The 19,023-nt window shown below is 40.8% G+C and overlaps 1 protein-coding gene across 1 annotated transcript in view; it reads left to right on the forward strand.

The window, feature by feature from the left end:
* The window catches only part of LOC102235145 (plakophilin-3-like), a 29,900-nt gene that overhangs the window by 5,121 nt on the left and 5,756 nt on the right, over positions 1-19,023 (forward strand). The window contains exons 2-9 of the mRNA XM_023332278.1: positions 8,684-8,772; positions 11,224-11,816; positions 12,567-12,690; positions 13,410-13,614; positions 13,748-13,907; positions 15,910-16,018; positions 18,228-18,392; positions 18,564-18,737. Coding sequence (XP_023188046.1) covers positions 8,684-8,772; positions 11,224-11,816; positions 12,567-12,690; positions 13,410-13,614; positions 13,748-13,907; positions 15,910-16,018; positions 18,228-18,392; positions 18,564-18,737 — 1,619 coding nt within the window. The remainder of the gene's footprint in view (positions 1-8,683; positions 8,773-11,223; positions 11,817-12,566; positions 12,691-13,409; positions 13,615-13,747; positions 13,908-15,909; positions 16,019-18,227; positions 18,393-18,563; positions 18,738-19,023) is intronic.

Here is a 19,023-nt window from a genome sequence, read left to right on the forward strand (position 1 = left end):
ACTTTTTTTAATTTACATTTCTTTTACATATATGTTAAATCTATCCCCATTTTGTGACAGTATAATAATATGAGGCAGATAACTTCCAGCAGCCCCTCCCTGAACTATTAATGCCATCTGAAGAAATGCAAAAGCAACCAATCAGAGCCAGGAGGCGGGTCTTAGTGCTGTCAGTGACTCTTGTGTACGCGCTGTTCAATGTGCTGAGGGCGGAGACACAACTTAACTGTTCCATGAAAACTGTTTGTCCGCCAAAAACAGTGGTCATGGTGACAGCATTCAGCTATCAGGAAGAAGCCAAAGCAGAGCAGAGATCAGCGGGTGGAGGGATGAGCAGCATGTACACAAGGAGGATTGACAGCAATAAAACCCTCCTCCTGGCTCTGATGGTTGTTTCTGACTAAGAGATGTGTTTCTGTAGTCAGCACTGGAAGCACTGGGACAAGATTTGTTCACAAATTGATTTTTTTCAATCAATCAAAAATATATTTTTCACATATTTTCTATCTCGTGCTATACTGTCACAACATGGTGACAGTTTTAACAAAAATGTGAAAGAAAACAACATATTTTAGGTTTGCATGCTTGCATGCTTCCATCAGTAATCAGAATATTTTATGGTTTGGTAAATTCAGTAGAGCATTTCCACCACCAGCTGGACTCTCACTGGACCAACCCCACTGCCTAATGTGGGATCACAGAAGTGTGAGACAAATATGATGCTCATGCTTGTTGCTAGCAGTGATGCTTTCCTGTCTCCCAATCAGTGGACTGTGTTGTGTGACACAGTAGCTCCACCCTGAGTAGCTCCACCCTAACCGTACCGTATCGTCTATAGAGACCTACAACTGAACAGGACTCGGAAATGTTGCAGCAATGGTCAGTTTTCCAGGAGGACGTAAACGCTGGAGAGCAAATAAAGAATCTTGACATTAATCTGTGAAACCACAGGTCACTGAGGTCAGGCAGCTCCTTCACTGTGAATTCATCATAATTCACTGCTGACCTAAAGTCATTTTTACTTGTTTTTTAAAGATAAATAATCCTCCAGTAACACCTCAGCAGACAACATCAGTAAAGCATTTTTCTACATGTGTACTATAGGAAAAAAAAGGAAAGCAGAGGAATAGACAAAGATGAAGCTCATTCTGCAGTGAGAACGCCGCCCTGACTGAACTCTAGTGACCACCTTTGTTTGCTGAACATTCCTTTCTAATCTCCTCTTGACAACATGCTGTCAGGATCTATTTTAGACCTTCGTCTTGTTCCACCAGTAGTCTTCATTCATGCCTTCATTAGAAAACATGACAGGAAGACAGGGAGAATGTAAAATGTTATAGCAGTTATTTGAGTTTTCTTCTCATGCAAAAGAAGATGGTTTTACTTTATTGGTGGTTAAAAAGATTTAGATGTAAAACTCCAAGTTCCTTTAATTCTTAGGTATGAGAAACCCAAACTATTTGGGCCTCCAAATAGTGTGCTAACCCCCTGCGCCACCACAGCACGCCCCACATTTGGAGGCCTTAGACCTGCAGACGTCGCGGATTCGACTCCCGGTCCCGACGACCTTTACCGCATGTCCTCCTTCAAAAATGGTGCCGGCTCAGCTGGCTGCCTGCAGACGCAGCTCCCGTCGTGTGTGTGTTAATCTGTGTATTAAAAAGTCTTGCTGTAACTGCGAAATAATTTCCCTGCTGGGATGAATAAAGTAATTCTTCTTCTTCTATTTGCACAGAACTACACCAGTATGAAACATCTATTATAATATAAACCAACACAGTTTAGAAACTGCGATGTTAGGAAAATCATGAGTGCCACTGGTTTTCAAAGTTCTGCTCTTGACACCATGATGACCTGCTGGTTGGGTTAGACTGAATAAAACAACATTACTTCTTCACACACAAGCTATACAAGTTAAATGATACTCTATATAGACATCTGTATAGGTATAGATATATATAAGAGGTGGTCTTGACATCTAAATTGCTTTAAAAGAGATTTTTAAATAAAAATAAAATTTAAATAAGAAACCACACACTCAAATAGTTAAAATTAAACACAGGCAAATAAAATTTGAAACAAATGATCAGATGATCATTACTGAGTCATTTAAAGGTCTGCCCTGCTTAACTCTCAGAGCTTTAGTTTGGTGAGCTCCTATCTGTTAAAGTAAGAGTGAGTTTAACTGAAAGTGCCGCCTGAGGCCTTCAGAAAGTAACGAGTTGGGTAAGCACTCAACAAAAGTTGAAATCAGCCATTCTACTGTAAGTTTCCTACAAGTGAAAATATTTCAAAACAGCAACCAACCTGCCCAGGTCTGGACGTTCAAGCTGCTTCAGCTCTAGTGCAGAACACAAGATGCTAAATTAAATTTTTTAAACCTCTGAGGTTCGTATCAGAACCTACAGCTGGTACCTGCCTCTGCTGATGTGGAAGTTCATACCTGTACAATCACAGAGACAAGCACAAGTTTACATGTGAAAGCAGACCAACGTTTGCCAGAGAGAAAAGCTGGACTTTGAGATAACGTTATTCGGACAGATGAGTGAAAAGTGGAATGATTTCTAGGCTGGAGCAGATGTTTGGCATAAACCAAACACAGCATTCCAGGAAAAGATCTTCATACTAGCTGTGGACGTGTGAACTCACCATCATAAAATCCACCATGGATTCTACCCGGTATCAGAGGGATCATCTGTACAAAACTGGACCCTGAACATACCAGGACTGGGGCTGACAATGAGTAAATTAAAGACCTAGAATGGAGTCAGTTCCCTCAGACATCGCTCAGGCGAAATGGAGAAATATGACAAACTTTCCTCAGACCAACATAGGCTGGAATCTCTGAAGTCATTACAACCAAAGGTGATAGCACTAGCTAATAGGCCAGGGTAACTTTTTCCTCAAGTAGAAAATACATTTATGTTTGCTGTCATTGGCTTAATAAATCAAACATGTTGAATCATATGTATTTGCCTGTAAATAATTCCCTCTACTTCCTAGATATAATTAGTACAAAACATTAGACATTGGTATAAGTGAGATATTTAATGGGTTGTACTAATTTAGTGTGCATTCGGTGTGAATTCATACTAAACAGGCTGGAATTCCAGTTCTTCTGTCCAGGATGTCCGGTTTGTTTGGGGAGCACAGAAGTGAACTCTGATCTGGGTTCGGTTGAAGTGAACTGTGGTGTGGTTTGAATGAATGTGAACGCCAAGTGGACTGGAGAACGCACCAAAGTAGGAAGCGAACTAAAACACAGTGAATTCTGCGTAATACAACCAAAACAAATACGCAAGTCTACATCGTGTTCCAAATTATTATGCAAATTAGATTTAAGTGTCATAAAGATTAAATTTTTTGTTGTGCTATTAAATTTATAGATGGTAATTAATTTCTGAGAGCTGGGTTGATTAGTCTGTCTGGTGAGCTCAATTAAAGGAAATCTACTTAAGAAGGATGTTCCACATTATTAAACAGGCCACAGGTTTCAAGCAATATGGGAAAGAGAAAGGATTTATCTGCTGATGAAAATCATCAGATAGTGTAGTGCCGTATGACAAGATATGAAAACATTAAATATTTAACGAAAACTGAAGCGAAGCGTTATCGTACTGTGAAGAGATTTATGGCTGATTCAGAACAAAGATGAGTTTGTACAGATAAAGACAAAATGAGGAAGGTTTCTGTTAGACAAATTCATCAGATAGAACAGAATAGAATAGAATTACTTTATTAATCCCAGCAGGGAAATTATTTCGCAGTTACAGCATAGAGACAAGACACACAACAACCACCACTGAGTAGCAATGTAGACAGAATAAAAATAAAACTAAAATATAACATGCTGTCAATATAAAAAGCAGCTTAGAGCAGTCCTTGCAAAGATTCAAAAAATGCAGATACAGTATGTATATGTAAATATATGTACAGCAAGTGTGCCACAGTGCAGTTGTGCAAAATTGGACTGATTAGTGCAGAACAATGATTTAGCTTTTATTGTACAGTGAGGTGGCATGTGGCAGGAAGGATTTCCTGTATCTGTCCCTACGACAGCGGAGCTGGAGCAGCCTATGTGAGAAGGTGCTCTGCTGTCTGTCCACTATGTGGTGGAGAGGGTGCTGATTATTGTCCATAATAGACAGAACCTTCTTCAGTGTCCTCCTCTCCACCACAGTTTCCAGGGACTCCAGCCTTAGTCCCAGTACAGAGCCAGCTTTCCTTATGGTTAAGAGAGATTAAGATTAAGAGAGCAGCTGTTAAAATGCCCTTACAAAGCAGCAAACAGTTATTTGAAGCTGCTGGAACCTCAAGGTGGAGGATCCTCAAGAGGCTTGCGGTGCATGAACCTACTATTGGGCCCCTAACCAGAGCTCACAAGCAGAAACGGTCGCAGTGGGCCCAGCCGTACATGAAGATTCATTTTCAAACAGACTTGTTCACTGATGACTGCTGTGCAACCCTGGATGGTCCAGATGGACGCAGTAGTGGATTAGTGGTGGATGACCACCACGTCCCAACACGACTGTGACGTCAGCAAGGAGGTGGTGGAGTCATTTTCTGGGCCGAAATCATGGGGAGAGAAAGAGAGAGAGAGAGAGAGAGAGAGAGAGAGAGAGAGAGAGAGAGCTGGTTGACCCCTTCAGAGTCCCTGAAGGTGTGAAAATGACCTCAGCAAAGTATATGGACTTTCTGACTGATCACTTTCTTTCATGGTTCAACAAGAAGAGCCGCACCTTCTGTAGCAAAATCATCTTCATGCATGACAATGAATGCTGCAAGGAATACCACTGTGTCATTGGCTGCTATGGGCATAAAAGGGGAGAAACTCATGGTGTGGTCACCATCCTCCTCTGACCTCAAACACCTACAACCACTAATCTCTGACGCCACATGTTTACTTTTAGTAAAGAAGTAGTGATGTGTCAGTCGTGAACGATCCGGCTCTAAGAGCCGGCTCTTTGAAGTGAACGATTGGAACCGGCTCCACAATGGGAGCCGTTTTAGGATCCTATTTGGGAGCCGGGTTTTTTTCTACAGTATATCGCTGTCTCTCCGCCTCCCTGTTGTTGTGCTTGTGCTCTGCAAGTGCCAGAGCTGATAGTTTTTCCCCACATCGTTTTTTTTTTTGTCCTGCGGTGCCTCGCTGTCTCTCCCCTCCTTCTCCCTCTCCTTGCGCGTTTTGCTCTTCTGCCAGTGCCAGAGCGGAGAGTTTTTTTCCCTCGGTCGGTCCACTGCCCTCATGTCAAGCGTGTGCTCCACACATCTGACCAATCACACATAGTTTCAATTAATAATGTGGCGGGAACACACTGAAAAAAAAGTTTATCTCCACTTTTTTTGGGGAAACGGCAGGCAATTGGCCAAGCTGTATAGCGTTCATCGGCAGGTGTTTATGTACAGACACTCACTCAGCGGTCAAGAAGCACAGAAAGAAGGGGAGTCAGTGTGAGAACTGAATAGGTGAAAATAAATGAGTGACAGAAAACGGAGCAAGATTTGGACTCATTTTAATGCTACATCAAGCTCCAGGGCAGAGTGCAGACTGTGCAAAGTGCGGACATCACACGCTTCGGTATTGCTATAGCGTTGTTATGCGGCATTTTTACTCATCATAAGTGCTTAACAATGTCAATAATGAAACAAAATATTATAAAATTAGGTTTAAGCTATAAATTAATTAATAATGTCAAAAATATATATGGGGAGCCGTTTGGGAGCCGAAAGAGCCGGCTCTCCACAGTAAGAAGAGCCATTAGAGCCGCATCTCGAAAAGGAGCCGAAAATCCCATCACTATAAAGAAGGAAATTGCCCTGAGTGTTTTCTTCAGAGGTTTTTGTGCCGTTTCCTTCTGTGGTTCTCGGTGCAGCGCCACCACAGGCGAGGAGGGGAACAGGTTGCTCAACGTGTTGATTTGGTTTGACAGAATCCGGTGTGAAATCGAACTGCAGCAGCTGGAAATGCTGCAACTGCACATGCTGCAGTTTTGGGTCCCTTTGTCACATTGTTGCAGAAAAAATCCTGATAGATGGAAAAGAGGTGAATGCTGTCCTTAAATGCTTAATAATGACTGACATCCAAAAGCCACACTTCATTATTTAAACATCACAAACAGGATGACAAGCTAGAAGAAAGTTAGATTGTATTTTGTTGAACTTTTCTTAAAAATAGATCTCTAGTTTTCTTTCTCTTTATGTAAAATGATTTGACTGCACTCTCTTGTTGAGTCCCTCAGAACATGTGTGTGATTTGTGTCATTAACTTGTTTGTGTTGTTATTCGTATTTCTGCTCATACTGTATTTCTGTGTTGGTGGTATCAGTTAATTGTGATGTGGTGATGCTGATGTTCAGGCATGCAGCCCAGGGCCTCACCCAGCAGTATTTCCTCCCTCCTTCCTTCCAGCTTGCAGTATTTGTATTTTCTGTGTGTGGGGGTGGGCGTGTGGGTGTGTGTGTATTTGTATGTGTGCCTTGTGGTCTTTCCACAGTTAACTCTCTCCTTTGTGTGGTCCTTCATGTGGTTGCAGTGAGCTGTATGGAAAAGCATTATGCTTTCTGTGTCCAGGGTGACATTAAAATGAGAGCTGGAATTGCTCCATGCACTTCTGTTTACATGATGTCATCTTCCACACACACCCATACACACACCGGGTCACGCTGAACATGCTGTCTGTGTGGCACAGTCGGTAACACCAACATGTTGAATCTTAAGAGCTTATACTGGATGCTTCGCCAATTCAAAAATGTTTTGTGTGTAAAGATGACTTATTCAGATTATTCTTCCATGGACATTCCTGTTATCCTTGGGTAGTGAAGTTCAGGCGTGCTGCTGAGTGTCTTGTTGTGAAGTCATGCTCTTGTTCTCCCTCCTGTACCCAGTAGAGCTCTATGGTCATTATTCTTGAGTGAATTGCTCAGCTGGTGTCTGGCTGGGTTATTCAGGTACAAAACACTGGAATGAAATGGTTTATTACCTCCTCCTTGTGTAGATCAGTTCTCCCAGCCTTGCTAATGACCTAATTATTCTATTCAGGTGTGGTGCAGCAGAGACGCATATAAAAGTTGCAGGGCAGTGGCCCTTGAGGACTGGAGTTTGACACTCCTGGTCTAGTTGAATGATTCCTCTCTGGTTCTTTCTGATCCTCCTCTTGCAGTCTCCCTCATGTTTGCTGTTGTGTTTTGTGTCTTTGCCATTTTCCTGTAGCATCCTCAGTTTTTGTATGTTTTCTTTTTCATTTTATTAAATATGCATTCCCTCACCACACCGAATTCCTATGCTTGTCAAAAACATAAGTAACAGTAACAGTGGCAGTTTTGGCCCGGGGCACATCTGCTGGCTACCATGAGCATTTGAGGAACAATATCTGTCATTTGCATTCAGATTTTACTTCTACAGCCTATCTACATGTCTAGTCAGTGTAAATAAAATATTGCTGTGCCATGCGTCTTGTGCTTATATTTCCTTTCAGCTTTAGAAAAGCCTGATGGAGGATTTGGACAGTGGCTAACTTTCTAGGTGTTCCTCCTTAAAAGCTGTGACAGAGCTCCAGATAGTTGCAGTTAACACTGAATGAAACTTAATTAATTGTTCTGTGATAAGAATGATAAATTATTACTTCTTTTCCTGATGTCTCACATCTCATATGCGGCACATGTACGCCACTGCTACAAATCCTACAGGAGTGCTACGTTTAAGAATTATTTCATGTTGTTGCAGCGGTACGTACACTCTTTTGAAACAAATATTCCAATTATTTTTGAAATAATAAAATAAACATTTTAGTGTTTAAAAGTCTCTAACAGCATTCCTTTATTGAACTCTTGATCATTTGTAAAAAAGGAAGCATCTGCAGCTGAACAATCCTTCTAACACCAATATGAAAAACTCAAGTTTTTCTGCTGGACTGAACATCAGTTTTCATTAACTGATTAAAAATGCAGCAAGAGGTGCTGAGTAGGAGATTTTTTTTTTCCAGAGAATTTGAACCAGCTGAAGCTAAAACTGCCTCTTGAAGAGTTCTGGGTAGAACTTATCTACAGACAAAGGTGTTTTTTTATCTGAACTGCAAAATGTATATACATTTTTGTTCACTTTTGGCTTAGATACTGTTCTGAGTGTGTTGTTCTTTCAGCAAAAGGACTTTGCTAAAGTCTGTGCTCCAATTAATCAATTATTAAATTATTTCAATAATCGATTTGTTACAATGAATCCGATGAATTGCTTCAACCTTAAATGAATTCGAATAATAATTATTTGGGGTCGCTCCTTAAAGCACCCCAAATTAAAGTTTTACCTTTGCATTGAGTGCCTCTGAAGTATATTAAAATACAATGGCAGAGTAATCGTAATTACATGACTCAAATTATACAATTTAATTACATTATTTTCCGTTACAGCAGATTATTTCCCTTTTCAAAGTACATTGAAAAAAGTGCAAGATCATCAGTCATTTAATTCAGAAATGTAGAAAAAAAGAAGTAAATAATCAGCATCGTTTTGTGGATGTGAGCAGATGGACTCATGTAAATGCAGTTCAGTAGCATCTTGCTTTCTGACAGGATTGGCTGATGGAATCGTTGTAGACAATGCCTCAGTTTTCCTACCGATGTATGATGCTATGTTTTAATGTGACATATTTCAAATAAATAACATGTGTTTTGCTCTTTCCTTTCTGTAGACTACATTCTTCCTGAAGTAAAAAGTCTTCCCCAGGCTCATGGCTTCAGTTCCAGATCCATGATCGCCACACCCACTCGTCCCATGGCTGTGAGTACGAAGCTTCACATACCAACATGCCACAAACAATAAGTCTGCAGGAATATTTATTAATAACAATTCTAAATTATGCATTTAACATGCAACTATTTTAAAATACCTTGAAAGAAATTAAGGTATGAGATTATGTCACACTATGAATACAAACGTGAATGAATTCTTCTGGGATTTAATGTGACACTCCAGCACAAAGTCATGCATAACTGGAAGTAGTTTTTAAGATGCTCTTCATGTCTGTTTGTTCACTAAAACTAAAACTTGATTGTTCGGCTGCAGATGCTTCCTTGGCTACAAATGATCAAGTGTTCACTAAAGGAATGCTGGTATTGAGTATTAGGCAGAAGAAACTTCACTGGAAATAAATTATTTATTTGCATCTTTTAATGTTTTTCTACTGTATTAAAAAGTTTAAATGGCTAAATGAAAAATTTGCGGAATGTTCCTTTGTCCAAATAATCAATTACTAAGAATAAGAATCCAGTCATCTAGTGGTTTATTCAGATGCAACTTTGCAAAACTAACTTGTTGCCATTTTTAAGAGGCTTTTCTCTCTCAGCCCTCTCAGACAAATCAAACTTGTTGGGTGTTTTTCTAACAGACGCTCTGAGGTTTAACAGCTGACTGAGTGATGTGAAGCAGTCAGCATAGTGATTAGGATTAGGACTGATGTTCAGACTGGAGCTGAATCACACGCAGACATGCGGTCATTCCAGTGCAGTGAGGCTGACCAACACAAATCCCTGCAAACCATCAGAAGATAGTACGTTCCCTCAAGCCATAGATTCCCACAGAGTTGTATCTTAACTGTTTTCATTTTCTGCACACGCTTTTCCTCCCACACACTTAAAAAAAAAGAACAATGAGCAGGTATTGCGTAGGAGTTTCCTGCTGTTTCCAACAGGGTCAGGAGAAGCATGGAAGCTGCAATCTGCACAGCTGGGAACAAAGACTAAATCTAAACAGGATGCCTGACTACGCCATTAACTGACCCGTCTAACAATACAGATGCCACAGTCAACTTCTTGCTGATCAGCAACCAGTCTGTAATGAAAGCTAACTATGCTGGTGTGTAGTTCACTACTATAAAAACTTGCTGAGTTTTCATCAAAAAATATCAATCAATCAAGTTGATTTGTGGAGCAGAAGCAGTTCAAAGTGCTTTACATCATGAAAACACACAACATAAACACATCATGCAGTCAACAATTGTGAAACTAGTAACAGACATTGCATCTTGTTAATTGTTTAAATCATCGATACACATGGAGTATGTTGATCAGTGCTCCATTAATTAATTAATTATGAAATAAAATGAGACATACAGCGCCGTTCAACCCTCAAAGGATTTTCTTTTACATGAAAAACGCTTTTATGGTTCAAAAACAAATAAACAGCTGGGTTTTTATCACCAATTTAAAGGAACTCAGTGATTCAGCAGTTCTGCAGTTTTCTGGAAGTTTGTTACAGTTTTGTGGAGTGTAGAGACTGAATGCTGCTTCTCCATGTTTGGTTCTGGATGCAGAGCAAAACCAGAACCAGAAGTCCTGAGAGGTCTGGAAGGTTGATGCAACAACAGCAGATCTATAATTTATTTTGGTTCTAAGCCAGGGGTGGGCAATCCTGGTCCTCGAGGGCCGGTCTCCTGCAACTTTTAGATGTATCTCTACTTCAACACACCTGAGTCAAATAATGAGGTCATTAGCAGGACTCTGGAGAACTTGACTGCACTTAGGAGGCGATTCAACTATTGGATTCAAGTGTGTTGGACCAGGGAGACAGTCAAGAGTTGCAGGACACCGGCCCTCGAGGACCAGGATTGCCCACCCCTGTTCTAAGCTGTTTGGTGATGTCTATTCTCTCAGTGGAAGGACTGTAGAACTGGGTGATGTTCTCTATCTTACTGGTTTTAGTCAGAACTCCAGCAGCAGCGTTCTGGATCAGCTGCAGCTGGAGGATTGATGTTTTAGGCAGACATGAGAAGACACTTTTTCAGGAATCAATGTGAATAACGGTAAACACATGGATGAGTTTCTCTAGATCTTGCTGAGACATCAGTCCATTAATCCTGGAAATGTTCTTCAGGTGATAGAAGGCTGATTTTGTAACTGTATTCATGTGTCTTTGAAGGTTCAGGTCAGAGTTCATCACTACATCCAGGTTTCTGATCTCTAGTTTCCAACTGTAATAACTGAAGCTGTGCATTGAGTCTAGATTGTTCCTCTTTAGGTCCAATTATAATAACTTCAGTTTTATTTCTTTTCTGTTTTAGAAAGTTATGACACATTCACAAATTTATCTGCTCAGTGATTGGATGGCTCAGTCACCTGATGACATCATAATATAGAACAGTGTATCTGTGTAGTTTTGATAACAAATCTTATTTCCTGTTCCTGTGAGAAAAGTCTCTTAAGATCTGCTTTTCTCTGACCAACCACCTTTCAGGTGTCTGCAGTGTCGTCTCAGGCCTCTGGGATGTCCAGCAGCTCTCAGGTCAGGCATAAGGAAAGTGCCTCCATCCAGACCAGCTTCCACACCGCTCACATGCAAAGTCGAAGTCATCGCTCCAAGTCCCTGTGCCAGGACGACCACAGAGCGCTACCTATGGCCCGTCCGCTCCACCCAGAGTCTTCCTCTGTGCCCTTCAGCGTTCCTCCACCTGGAAGCTTGAGGCGGTCCCTGAGCGGGGTCCTGGCCCAGGAGAGAGGGCCCTGGCAGGATGAGGAGCTGCCTTACCAGTACACCTATAAAGGTCCGTCTCATCGCATCATCAACAGAATCACCAACAGACAGCAGTACTACCAGCAGCACAGCTCTGCGTTGGGGCCGGAGGCCTGGCTGGGGAACGGCCGGGGCTTCACCAGTGCAGGGGACAGCCTGACAGGGCAGTGGCAGCATCATGCCTCCAGGACCAACCACGCCACGGCCCAGTACGCCCAGCTGCACCGGGCCGCCTCGCTGCGCTCTCTGAGGAGCGTCGGCAAGGGAGCAGATATCATGGATGCCGCCTCCATACACAGCAACGATCCTCTGGCAGAGTGAGAACACTTAGTTCATTTTTTATCTGTCTGCTTCTGATTCACGGACAAATGTGTCTGTTTATAAAAATTTTCCGCACAAAAGTCTGTCACGTATCAGTCAGAATACTGATCGTATCTGACTGATCAGATCTGATCAGTCAGAACCAGGCCTGGTTCCTGCACAATAACTCTGTCAGACTGAAGTGGCTGAAAAAGGAAACAAAATAGCTCTAAAAAGTCTTAATGATTTGACATGTCCAACACTTGCTCAAAGCACGTCGTCATGACAGCATTTAAATACAAATAAATAAAAATAAATCATAAATGTTGACATGATTTTATATCAACTTTAAGTTCAATCTTACATTCAGTCATGTAGTTTTTCAACACTTTCCCAAGAAGGTTGTTTAGATGATAATAATAAAGACTGAATCTGTGAGGGACAGACAGGGACAGAGGACAGGTCTCCTGTTTGCCTATAGATGTGGAAGAAAATCATTGACTGTAGAGGACATTTAGTACAAAGTGCAAAACATCACAGCCAAGTGAAATATTTACTGTCCCACATTTCTAACCAGATTAACTACATTAGGTCTGCAGAGATCCTCTCTAACTGTCTGAACTGCTGCTGGCTTATTAAAACAGTTTCATATGAAATGAATCTGCATTATTAGTTTTTTTCTCTTTTGTGTGTGTGTGTGTGTGTGTGTGTGTGTGTGTGTGTGTGTGTGTGTGTGTGTGTGTGTGTGTGTGTGTGTGTGTGTGTAGGATGCAGAGCATTGACATGCCCACAGCTGTCAGATATCTTTCCGAATCAAATACTTCTCTGCAAGTTTTGGGAGCTGCTTATATACAACACCAATGTTACCATAGCAACGATGCCAAGAACCAGGTACTTTAAGTTTGATGGTTTGTGGTTATATTTGTTGCCCATTTATGTTTGTTAATGTAACAGGGGCTAACTGGCTATGCAGGCTATATATTCTTGATTTTTATTTGTAAAAACATTTGACAGACATGTAGAAATGTTCTTCCATTTTATTACTTTGTGTTGGTCAAGCCTAATAATGTACGTTAGAGAGTTTAGTTTTAAAATTGTTCAGTGTTCCAATTCTTCTGGAGGTTTCTTAGAAAACATTACAGATGATTTATATTCCAACTAGTTCACACTGAATATATACACAGTTAGCAGAGTGTGGTTCCCTGGGCTAAAGCATCTTTTGGTTCCCTGCACACACAGATTTTTTCCTCATGCAAATAATATTAGACTAGCAGGTAGCTCTAATAATAAGTGGACATGAACTGATAGATGGTCAGACGTCTCTGCATTTTTCCTTAAAAGACACACCCTCACACACATACTGTATGTTTTGTTTTCTTGTTATTCCCAAGAGTCCAGTTTTCCCCAAAACTGCTGCATAAACATTAGATTACTCTGAGAGTGTTATTGTTACTCTGTGGACTTAATCAGAATTAGAACAAAAGGTAAAATATTTTTTTCTCATAGGTTTGTGTACAGGAGGGGATGTCAGTCATTTCCGAACTCAAAGCTTAGTTTTGATAGATTTGATAAAAGCGCAACGTGTGTAAGAGGTTCTCTGTGTGTCCGAGGTCCGCGCTCTGGGTGGTGTTCCGGCACTGGTGCAGCTTTTCTCCAGTGACCATTTAGAGGTGCAGCGCTACGCTACAGCGGCTACACGTAATCTCATATATGAGAATGCTGACAACAAGGCCGCCTTGATAGAGGCAGGAGGTCTGATGGCTCTGGTCAACGTCCTGAGCCAACACGACGAGGAGCTGTGGAAGACCATTACAGGTAGGAATGTAACATCCCAACATCGGAGGAAGCTTGTTATGTGAGCAAATATGCACCACAGTATAAGTCTGTGTTAAAAAAAGAAATGTGTGTGTGTGTGTGTCACTAGTCATTCCAGTCTTTTCTGTGTTAGGTGTCCTTTGGAACCTGTCCTCCAGAGACAACCTGAAGGACAGGCTGGCTGTGGAAGCGCTGCCACTTCTAACTGAGAAAATTCTGGTTCCACTTTGCAAGAGCATCCCTCTGAACCCGTCTGAGAGAGAGATCTTCAACAATACCACTGGCTGCCTCAGGTGAGAACCGGACCAAGACCCCCGGTTAAACTGGACCGACATGACAGACAAACACAAAGTGACTGACAGGAAGCTGGTGATGTTGCAGGTCCAACCGGACAGCAGGAGTCTGAAACACAGAGTCTGCAGCCCAGTGTTAACAGCAACAACTCTGCTAATATTAGCACATATTAATTCCAGAGCAAAACCTCCCCTCCTGTTAATCTCCTAAGTGATAAAAAAAGTGTTGAGTGAAGATATGAACCAGGATAAAATGAAACTGTACAACAGATTAATCAAATTAATGATACAAAATAATCCACTACTTTATTATCTCTCTGTTAGCTACCTTTGAGCTTTTTTACGATTTTTTTTTTTGTCTTTTCGACTTTAAGCTGCATATCTAAACCATGAGATCATCCGGGGCCCAGCAGCCAGCAGGGCGAGTGTCTAATTCCAACTACTGTAGAAATCCAAAATAATTGTTCTGTGTGTGTGTGTGGGTGTGTGGGTGTGTGCGTGTGTGTGTGTGTGTTTTGTCACACTCACTATTTTTAACGTTGATGGATTTCTTTTAGCTGTTGTGTCAAATAAGAAAAGGAGTGGAAATACCTAAACTACTCTTATGTAAGCTATTATTTTGACTTCTTCATTTACCTCTGCACACTGCCTCAAACATGAAATAAGTCCTTGTTTGCTAATTCTACTGGGAATTTTTACTAGAAATGTTGTTACTTTGAAAATGATAAACCACAAAGATTTGTTAAGGTTTTTTTTTTTTTACTGGAACAAAAAACATGTTAAAAACTAAATTTCAGTTTATCAATCACATTTTAGTGTGGCATCTCTCCAGATGGCAATGGTAGTTCAGGGAGGAGGTGGAGGAGAGCGACGTTTTCACAGATTATCTTCCTCATAACAAACTGTCAAAACATTTTAACAAATATGTAAAAAACATATTCTTTATAAAAGTTACATACTGCAGCTTTAAAGTGTCAGATTTATATAACTTTAAATATTAATCCATTCATAGATGGAATTGCTCTCTGCCTGCATCCTCTGTTTTGCTTTTACAAAGCAGTCACTGAGACAGCGCCACCTTTCTGCAGACAGCTTCCTCAGTGGAGGAGTTTTTAGTCATTTGGCGGTTTTTATAATTATTTAGTAACTAACCGTACAAATGCACATAATTCATCACCATGTCAGATTCATGTTGCCTGCAGATACAAAAAGCAGGTCATGGAAGAGCACTAGTTGAAGCTAAATGTCAATATTACTGTATGAGCGCAGTTCTGCATAAAACCCGCCCACAAACTTCTGACCAATCACAGTCGCCTCTCAGAGCTCTGTACAGAGGTATCAGAACCTCAGCCAGGCTGCAGCCTGCTTCATATATTTGCTGCAAGTCAATAACTTGATGGAATCTGCTGGGTTTCCTTAGACAGAATTTTTTTTAACTACTTTGAATAACTAATTGCGTACACTTTACTGTTTGATAACTAAGATCAATTAGAATGTATGGATGTGATTGAATTATAATGATTGTTTTTTTGTAAAGAGAGGGCCTTTGTTGTGAATTGGCATCATATAAATAAACTGAATGGAATTAAATTTGATATTTGCGGTATTCCCAAAGTGATCAATGTTCATTTTACAAAGCTTGCACACGGTGAAGCTCCTGTCAGGCTCGTTCTTCCCAGGTATCAATAAAAAACCAAAATGAGTCCAAATGTTTGCCGTTTGAATCTCTCTTTGATTTTTGTAATTTCCTCTGATGCAAGTCACCACATTCTGATGTCACTGCGCATTTTAAATCAACAATAGATAATCTTATGTGAATTGATTTTTTTGGCCCACCTCTAGTTATTAGACATACCTTTATGCTTAGAAAATTGAGTCCAGAACTGAGATAAAACAGGTTGAATTTTATAATAACCAGATCAAAGTCACCTCTGCAGTGACATGTTTCCTGCCGGGTATAAATGTGTCTGTTTGTGTGTTTACCTCGTGTCTGTATGTTTAGGAACTTGAGCTCAGTAAATGAGAGAACGAGACGGAAGATGAGAAGCATGCAGGGTCTGGTGGACTCTCTGGTGTGCTACATTCAGCTGGAGGAAAGCGGAGATGATAAGGTAACCCTGATCTCACTAACACGCTGTAAATAATGCAGTAGTACACACAAAGAGGTCTGATTTCAGAACCACTGGACATCGTTACTGCAGACTGACTAAAATACCAGCAGCTCTGAGCAGATAAAAACCCAACAGACATAGAATGATGGCCTCTGATAGGCCTGATTATTAACAAAGATGGTGTCATTACAGAGGCGGTGGCCATTATTTGAGATTCTACTGGTTTTCACTAACCCAGTGGTAGTAATTCCGTCAGTCTTGGCCAGGTTTTTCTTGCACAAGAGATTTTTAATCTTAATGAAATATTTCTGGCTAATAATAATAATAATACTATGATGTATTAGAATCGGGCCACAGACCAATGAACATAGCCGGGTAAATTATTTCTTACAAGGTCTGTCAGTTACCATGGAACCAGGATGCATGGCTCCTAGCTCCACACATTTTGCATCCTATTAAGGAAATAAAATTAAAAAAATGGAAGACGTGTTAAGATTTAACCTACATTTAAAGGAAAAATTCATGAACCGCTGACAATTTATCTGTTTTCATCATGTGACTTCTAATTCATGGAGAGTGTGTCCTCTTTAGGGATAGGGGGCGCTGCGCTCTCTGTGTCAAAAGTCAGAATCTTATAAACATCTTTTCACCTGCATATCACTGAGATCGACTGGTTTGATGGGTTTTTCAGAATAACACAACAGAAAACTTTTGATTGTATTGCACTTTCTTATGCTTGTTTCCCTTTGCAGGGCACACATCCTCCAGGCTGTGTGTTCAGGCTCAGCTCCCTCATGACTTTCCCACCTCATTACATTGTGTTCCTCCTACTCTGAGTCAGAGTATGGGGAATGCACTGGTCCTTGTATGCTCCTGTGTGGGCTGACCATGACTCTTAATTTGTGTCACTAAGTTGAACCTTGGTTCAACTTAGTGACACAAAAATCACACCATAAACACACACCTCCAAGTTATTTTTTCATTGATCTTTTGGTTATAACTACGGCAAGCACAAAAGGACAATAAGCATAGAGAGTTTTTGAACCCTAACCCCGCCCTGCATGTTTTAGATGTTTCCCTGCTTCAAGCACACATGAGTTCAATTTATTATAATTATCAGGCTTTTGCTGAACTGCAGTCACCTGAATCAGGCTCTCAAATCAGGAAACATCTGAAACATGCAGTGCAGTGTGCCTCAAGGACCAGGGCTGGGAAACGCTGATATAGAGCAACACCACCCTCATCTGAAAGTGATTCAGAACAAATGGGAAAAAAATAGAGACTCACACATGATAATAATAACCCACCTTTGATGTTGTTCTGCTCTGGAAGGTGAATGACAAAAATCTTGACAAAGAATGTGTTGATATTTTTGCTTATTTTTGGGGGCTTTTTTTTATTGCAACATATTAGAGTTGAGTGGTTGTTTTTTAAAGTTGATTTAGTGTTTTAAAACTGTGTTGAGCATTTATTTCCTTAGAGTCAATAAAAAAAATATTGCTTTGCTTTCATCAAATCAGTGAATTTGACAATAAATAAAATATTTGTCTTGGTCTCTTGGTGCACGTCTCACTGAAGACTTGCTAATGGATCAGATCTGATGTGAAGGGGCCAGAAAAGGGAGTAAAGACCTGCAGCAAAGGAACCGGGAACGAGAGTTGAACTCAGGACGACAGTCTCAGGGTTTCTAGCCTCTGTCTATAGCCACTGCTTCATGTGACTCCTCATAACACAATAAACACGTGTTTATAAACACGTGTTTATTGTTGGTAAATTAGAAGTTATGTGTCATTGTGGTTTTACTTCACAGTGATCCTGCTGTAATTTCTGGAGTTTTTCCTATTTTCTCATCCCTTTCAGAAACTAATGGTTCCTGTTTATGGAAAAGCTCTCTGTTATTCCAACACAACTCATATCTGTGGTGTTTTACTTTCCTCATTTCTAAAAGTGGTTCCATATATCAGCTGAAATATCTGATGTCACTTTAAATATCAACTACTGTGTCACTTAGTGCATGTATATTGCTCTAGAGCCTCTACATATAGATCCTTTAGTCTCAAAAAGCCATGTGTTCCACAGCTTCAAATAAAAAGAAGTTGCGCATAAAATAATTATGCTTTGAAGTCAAAGCATTATATGAACCATTACTAAAAATTTAAAAAGCAGTGGTCTAGTCTGAAGTTGAATCTTGTGTTTCCTTCCTGTTTAGGGTTTGGAAAACTCCTTGTGTGTGATGAGGAATCTGTCGTACCAGCTGTACGCGGAGCTTCCTCCGTCAGTCTGCCTCCACCTGGAGGGTCCATCCAGAGCTTCAGCCTCCAGAACTGATGAGATGATTGGCTGCTTCACTGTGCAGAGCAAAAAGAACACTGAGGTGAGGTCCTTGTCACCAGATGCTAACACTTCTAAGATTTTTACAGAGGGGCATTTCTTGCCCACTCAGGGTATGAGGACCAGGGCAGAGTGGTTCCAACGGGCCCACTGGCAATCGTGTGCTCTGTGGATGAAGATTGTCCAAAGTGACTTAATGAAGCGTTCTTTACAGCTTCAACACAGGAATCCAATTCCAAGACTGTCACACCCCAAGGACTCTGAGTGGCTGTGGCACCCGAAGGGCGTGGCCCTCTACAAGCAGGTCCTGCAGAACAGTGAAGGCAGCTCAGCTTCTGTGGAAGCTGCTGTTGGAGCCCTGCAGAACATCACATCTGGAGAAGGACGGGTAGGCTCACAATGACAAACAACAATTCTGTTCACTTTATGTCTATAGCGCCAATTCACAGCAAATGTCGTCTGTAGGAGCTTTAGAAAAAAAGGCCATTTCAATTCAATCACACACAGATTCCGACTGATGCTGGTTATCAAGCAGCACATTTGGCTCAGCTAATTATTTAAATTAGTTTAATGAGTTTTCTAACTAAGAATGCATCAAGTCATTAGCTGCTATTCCATTAGCTATAAAATTGCGCAAAGTGACATCACAAATATTCAGTAAATTCTCTTAATGG

Source organism: Xiphophorus maculatus, chromosome 4 (assembly GCF_002775205.1).
Source record: "Xiphophorus maculatus strain JP 163 A chromosome 4, X_maculatus-5.0-male, whole genome shotgun sequence".
NCBI classification, from domain to species: domain Eukaryota; kingdom Metazoa; phylum Chordata; class Actinopteri; order Cyprinodontiformes; family Poeciliidae; genus Xiphophorus; species Xiphophorus maculatus.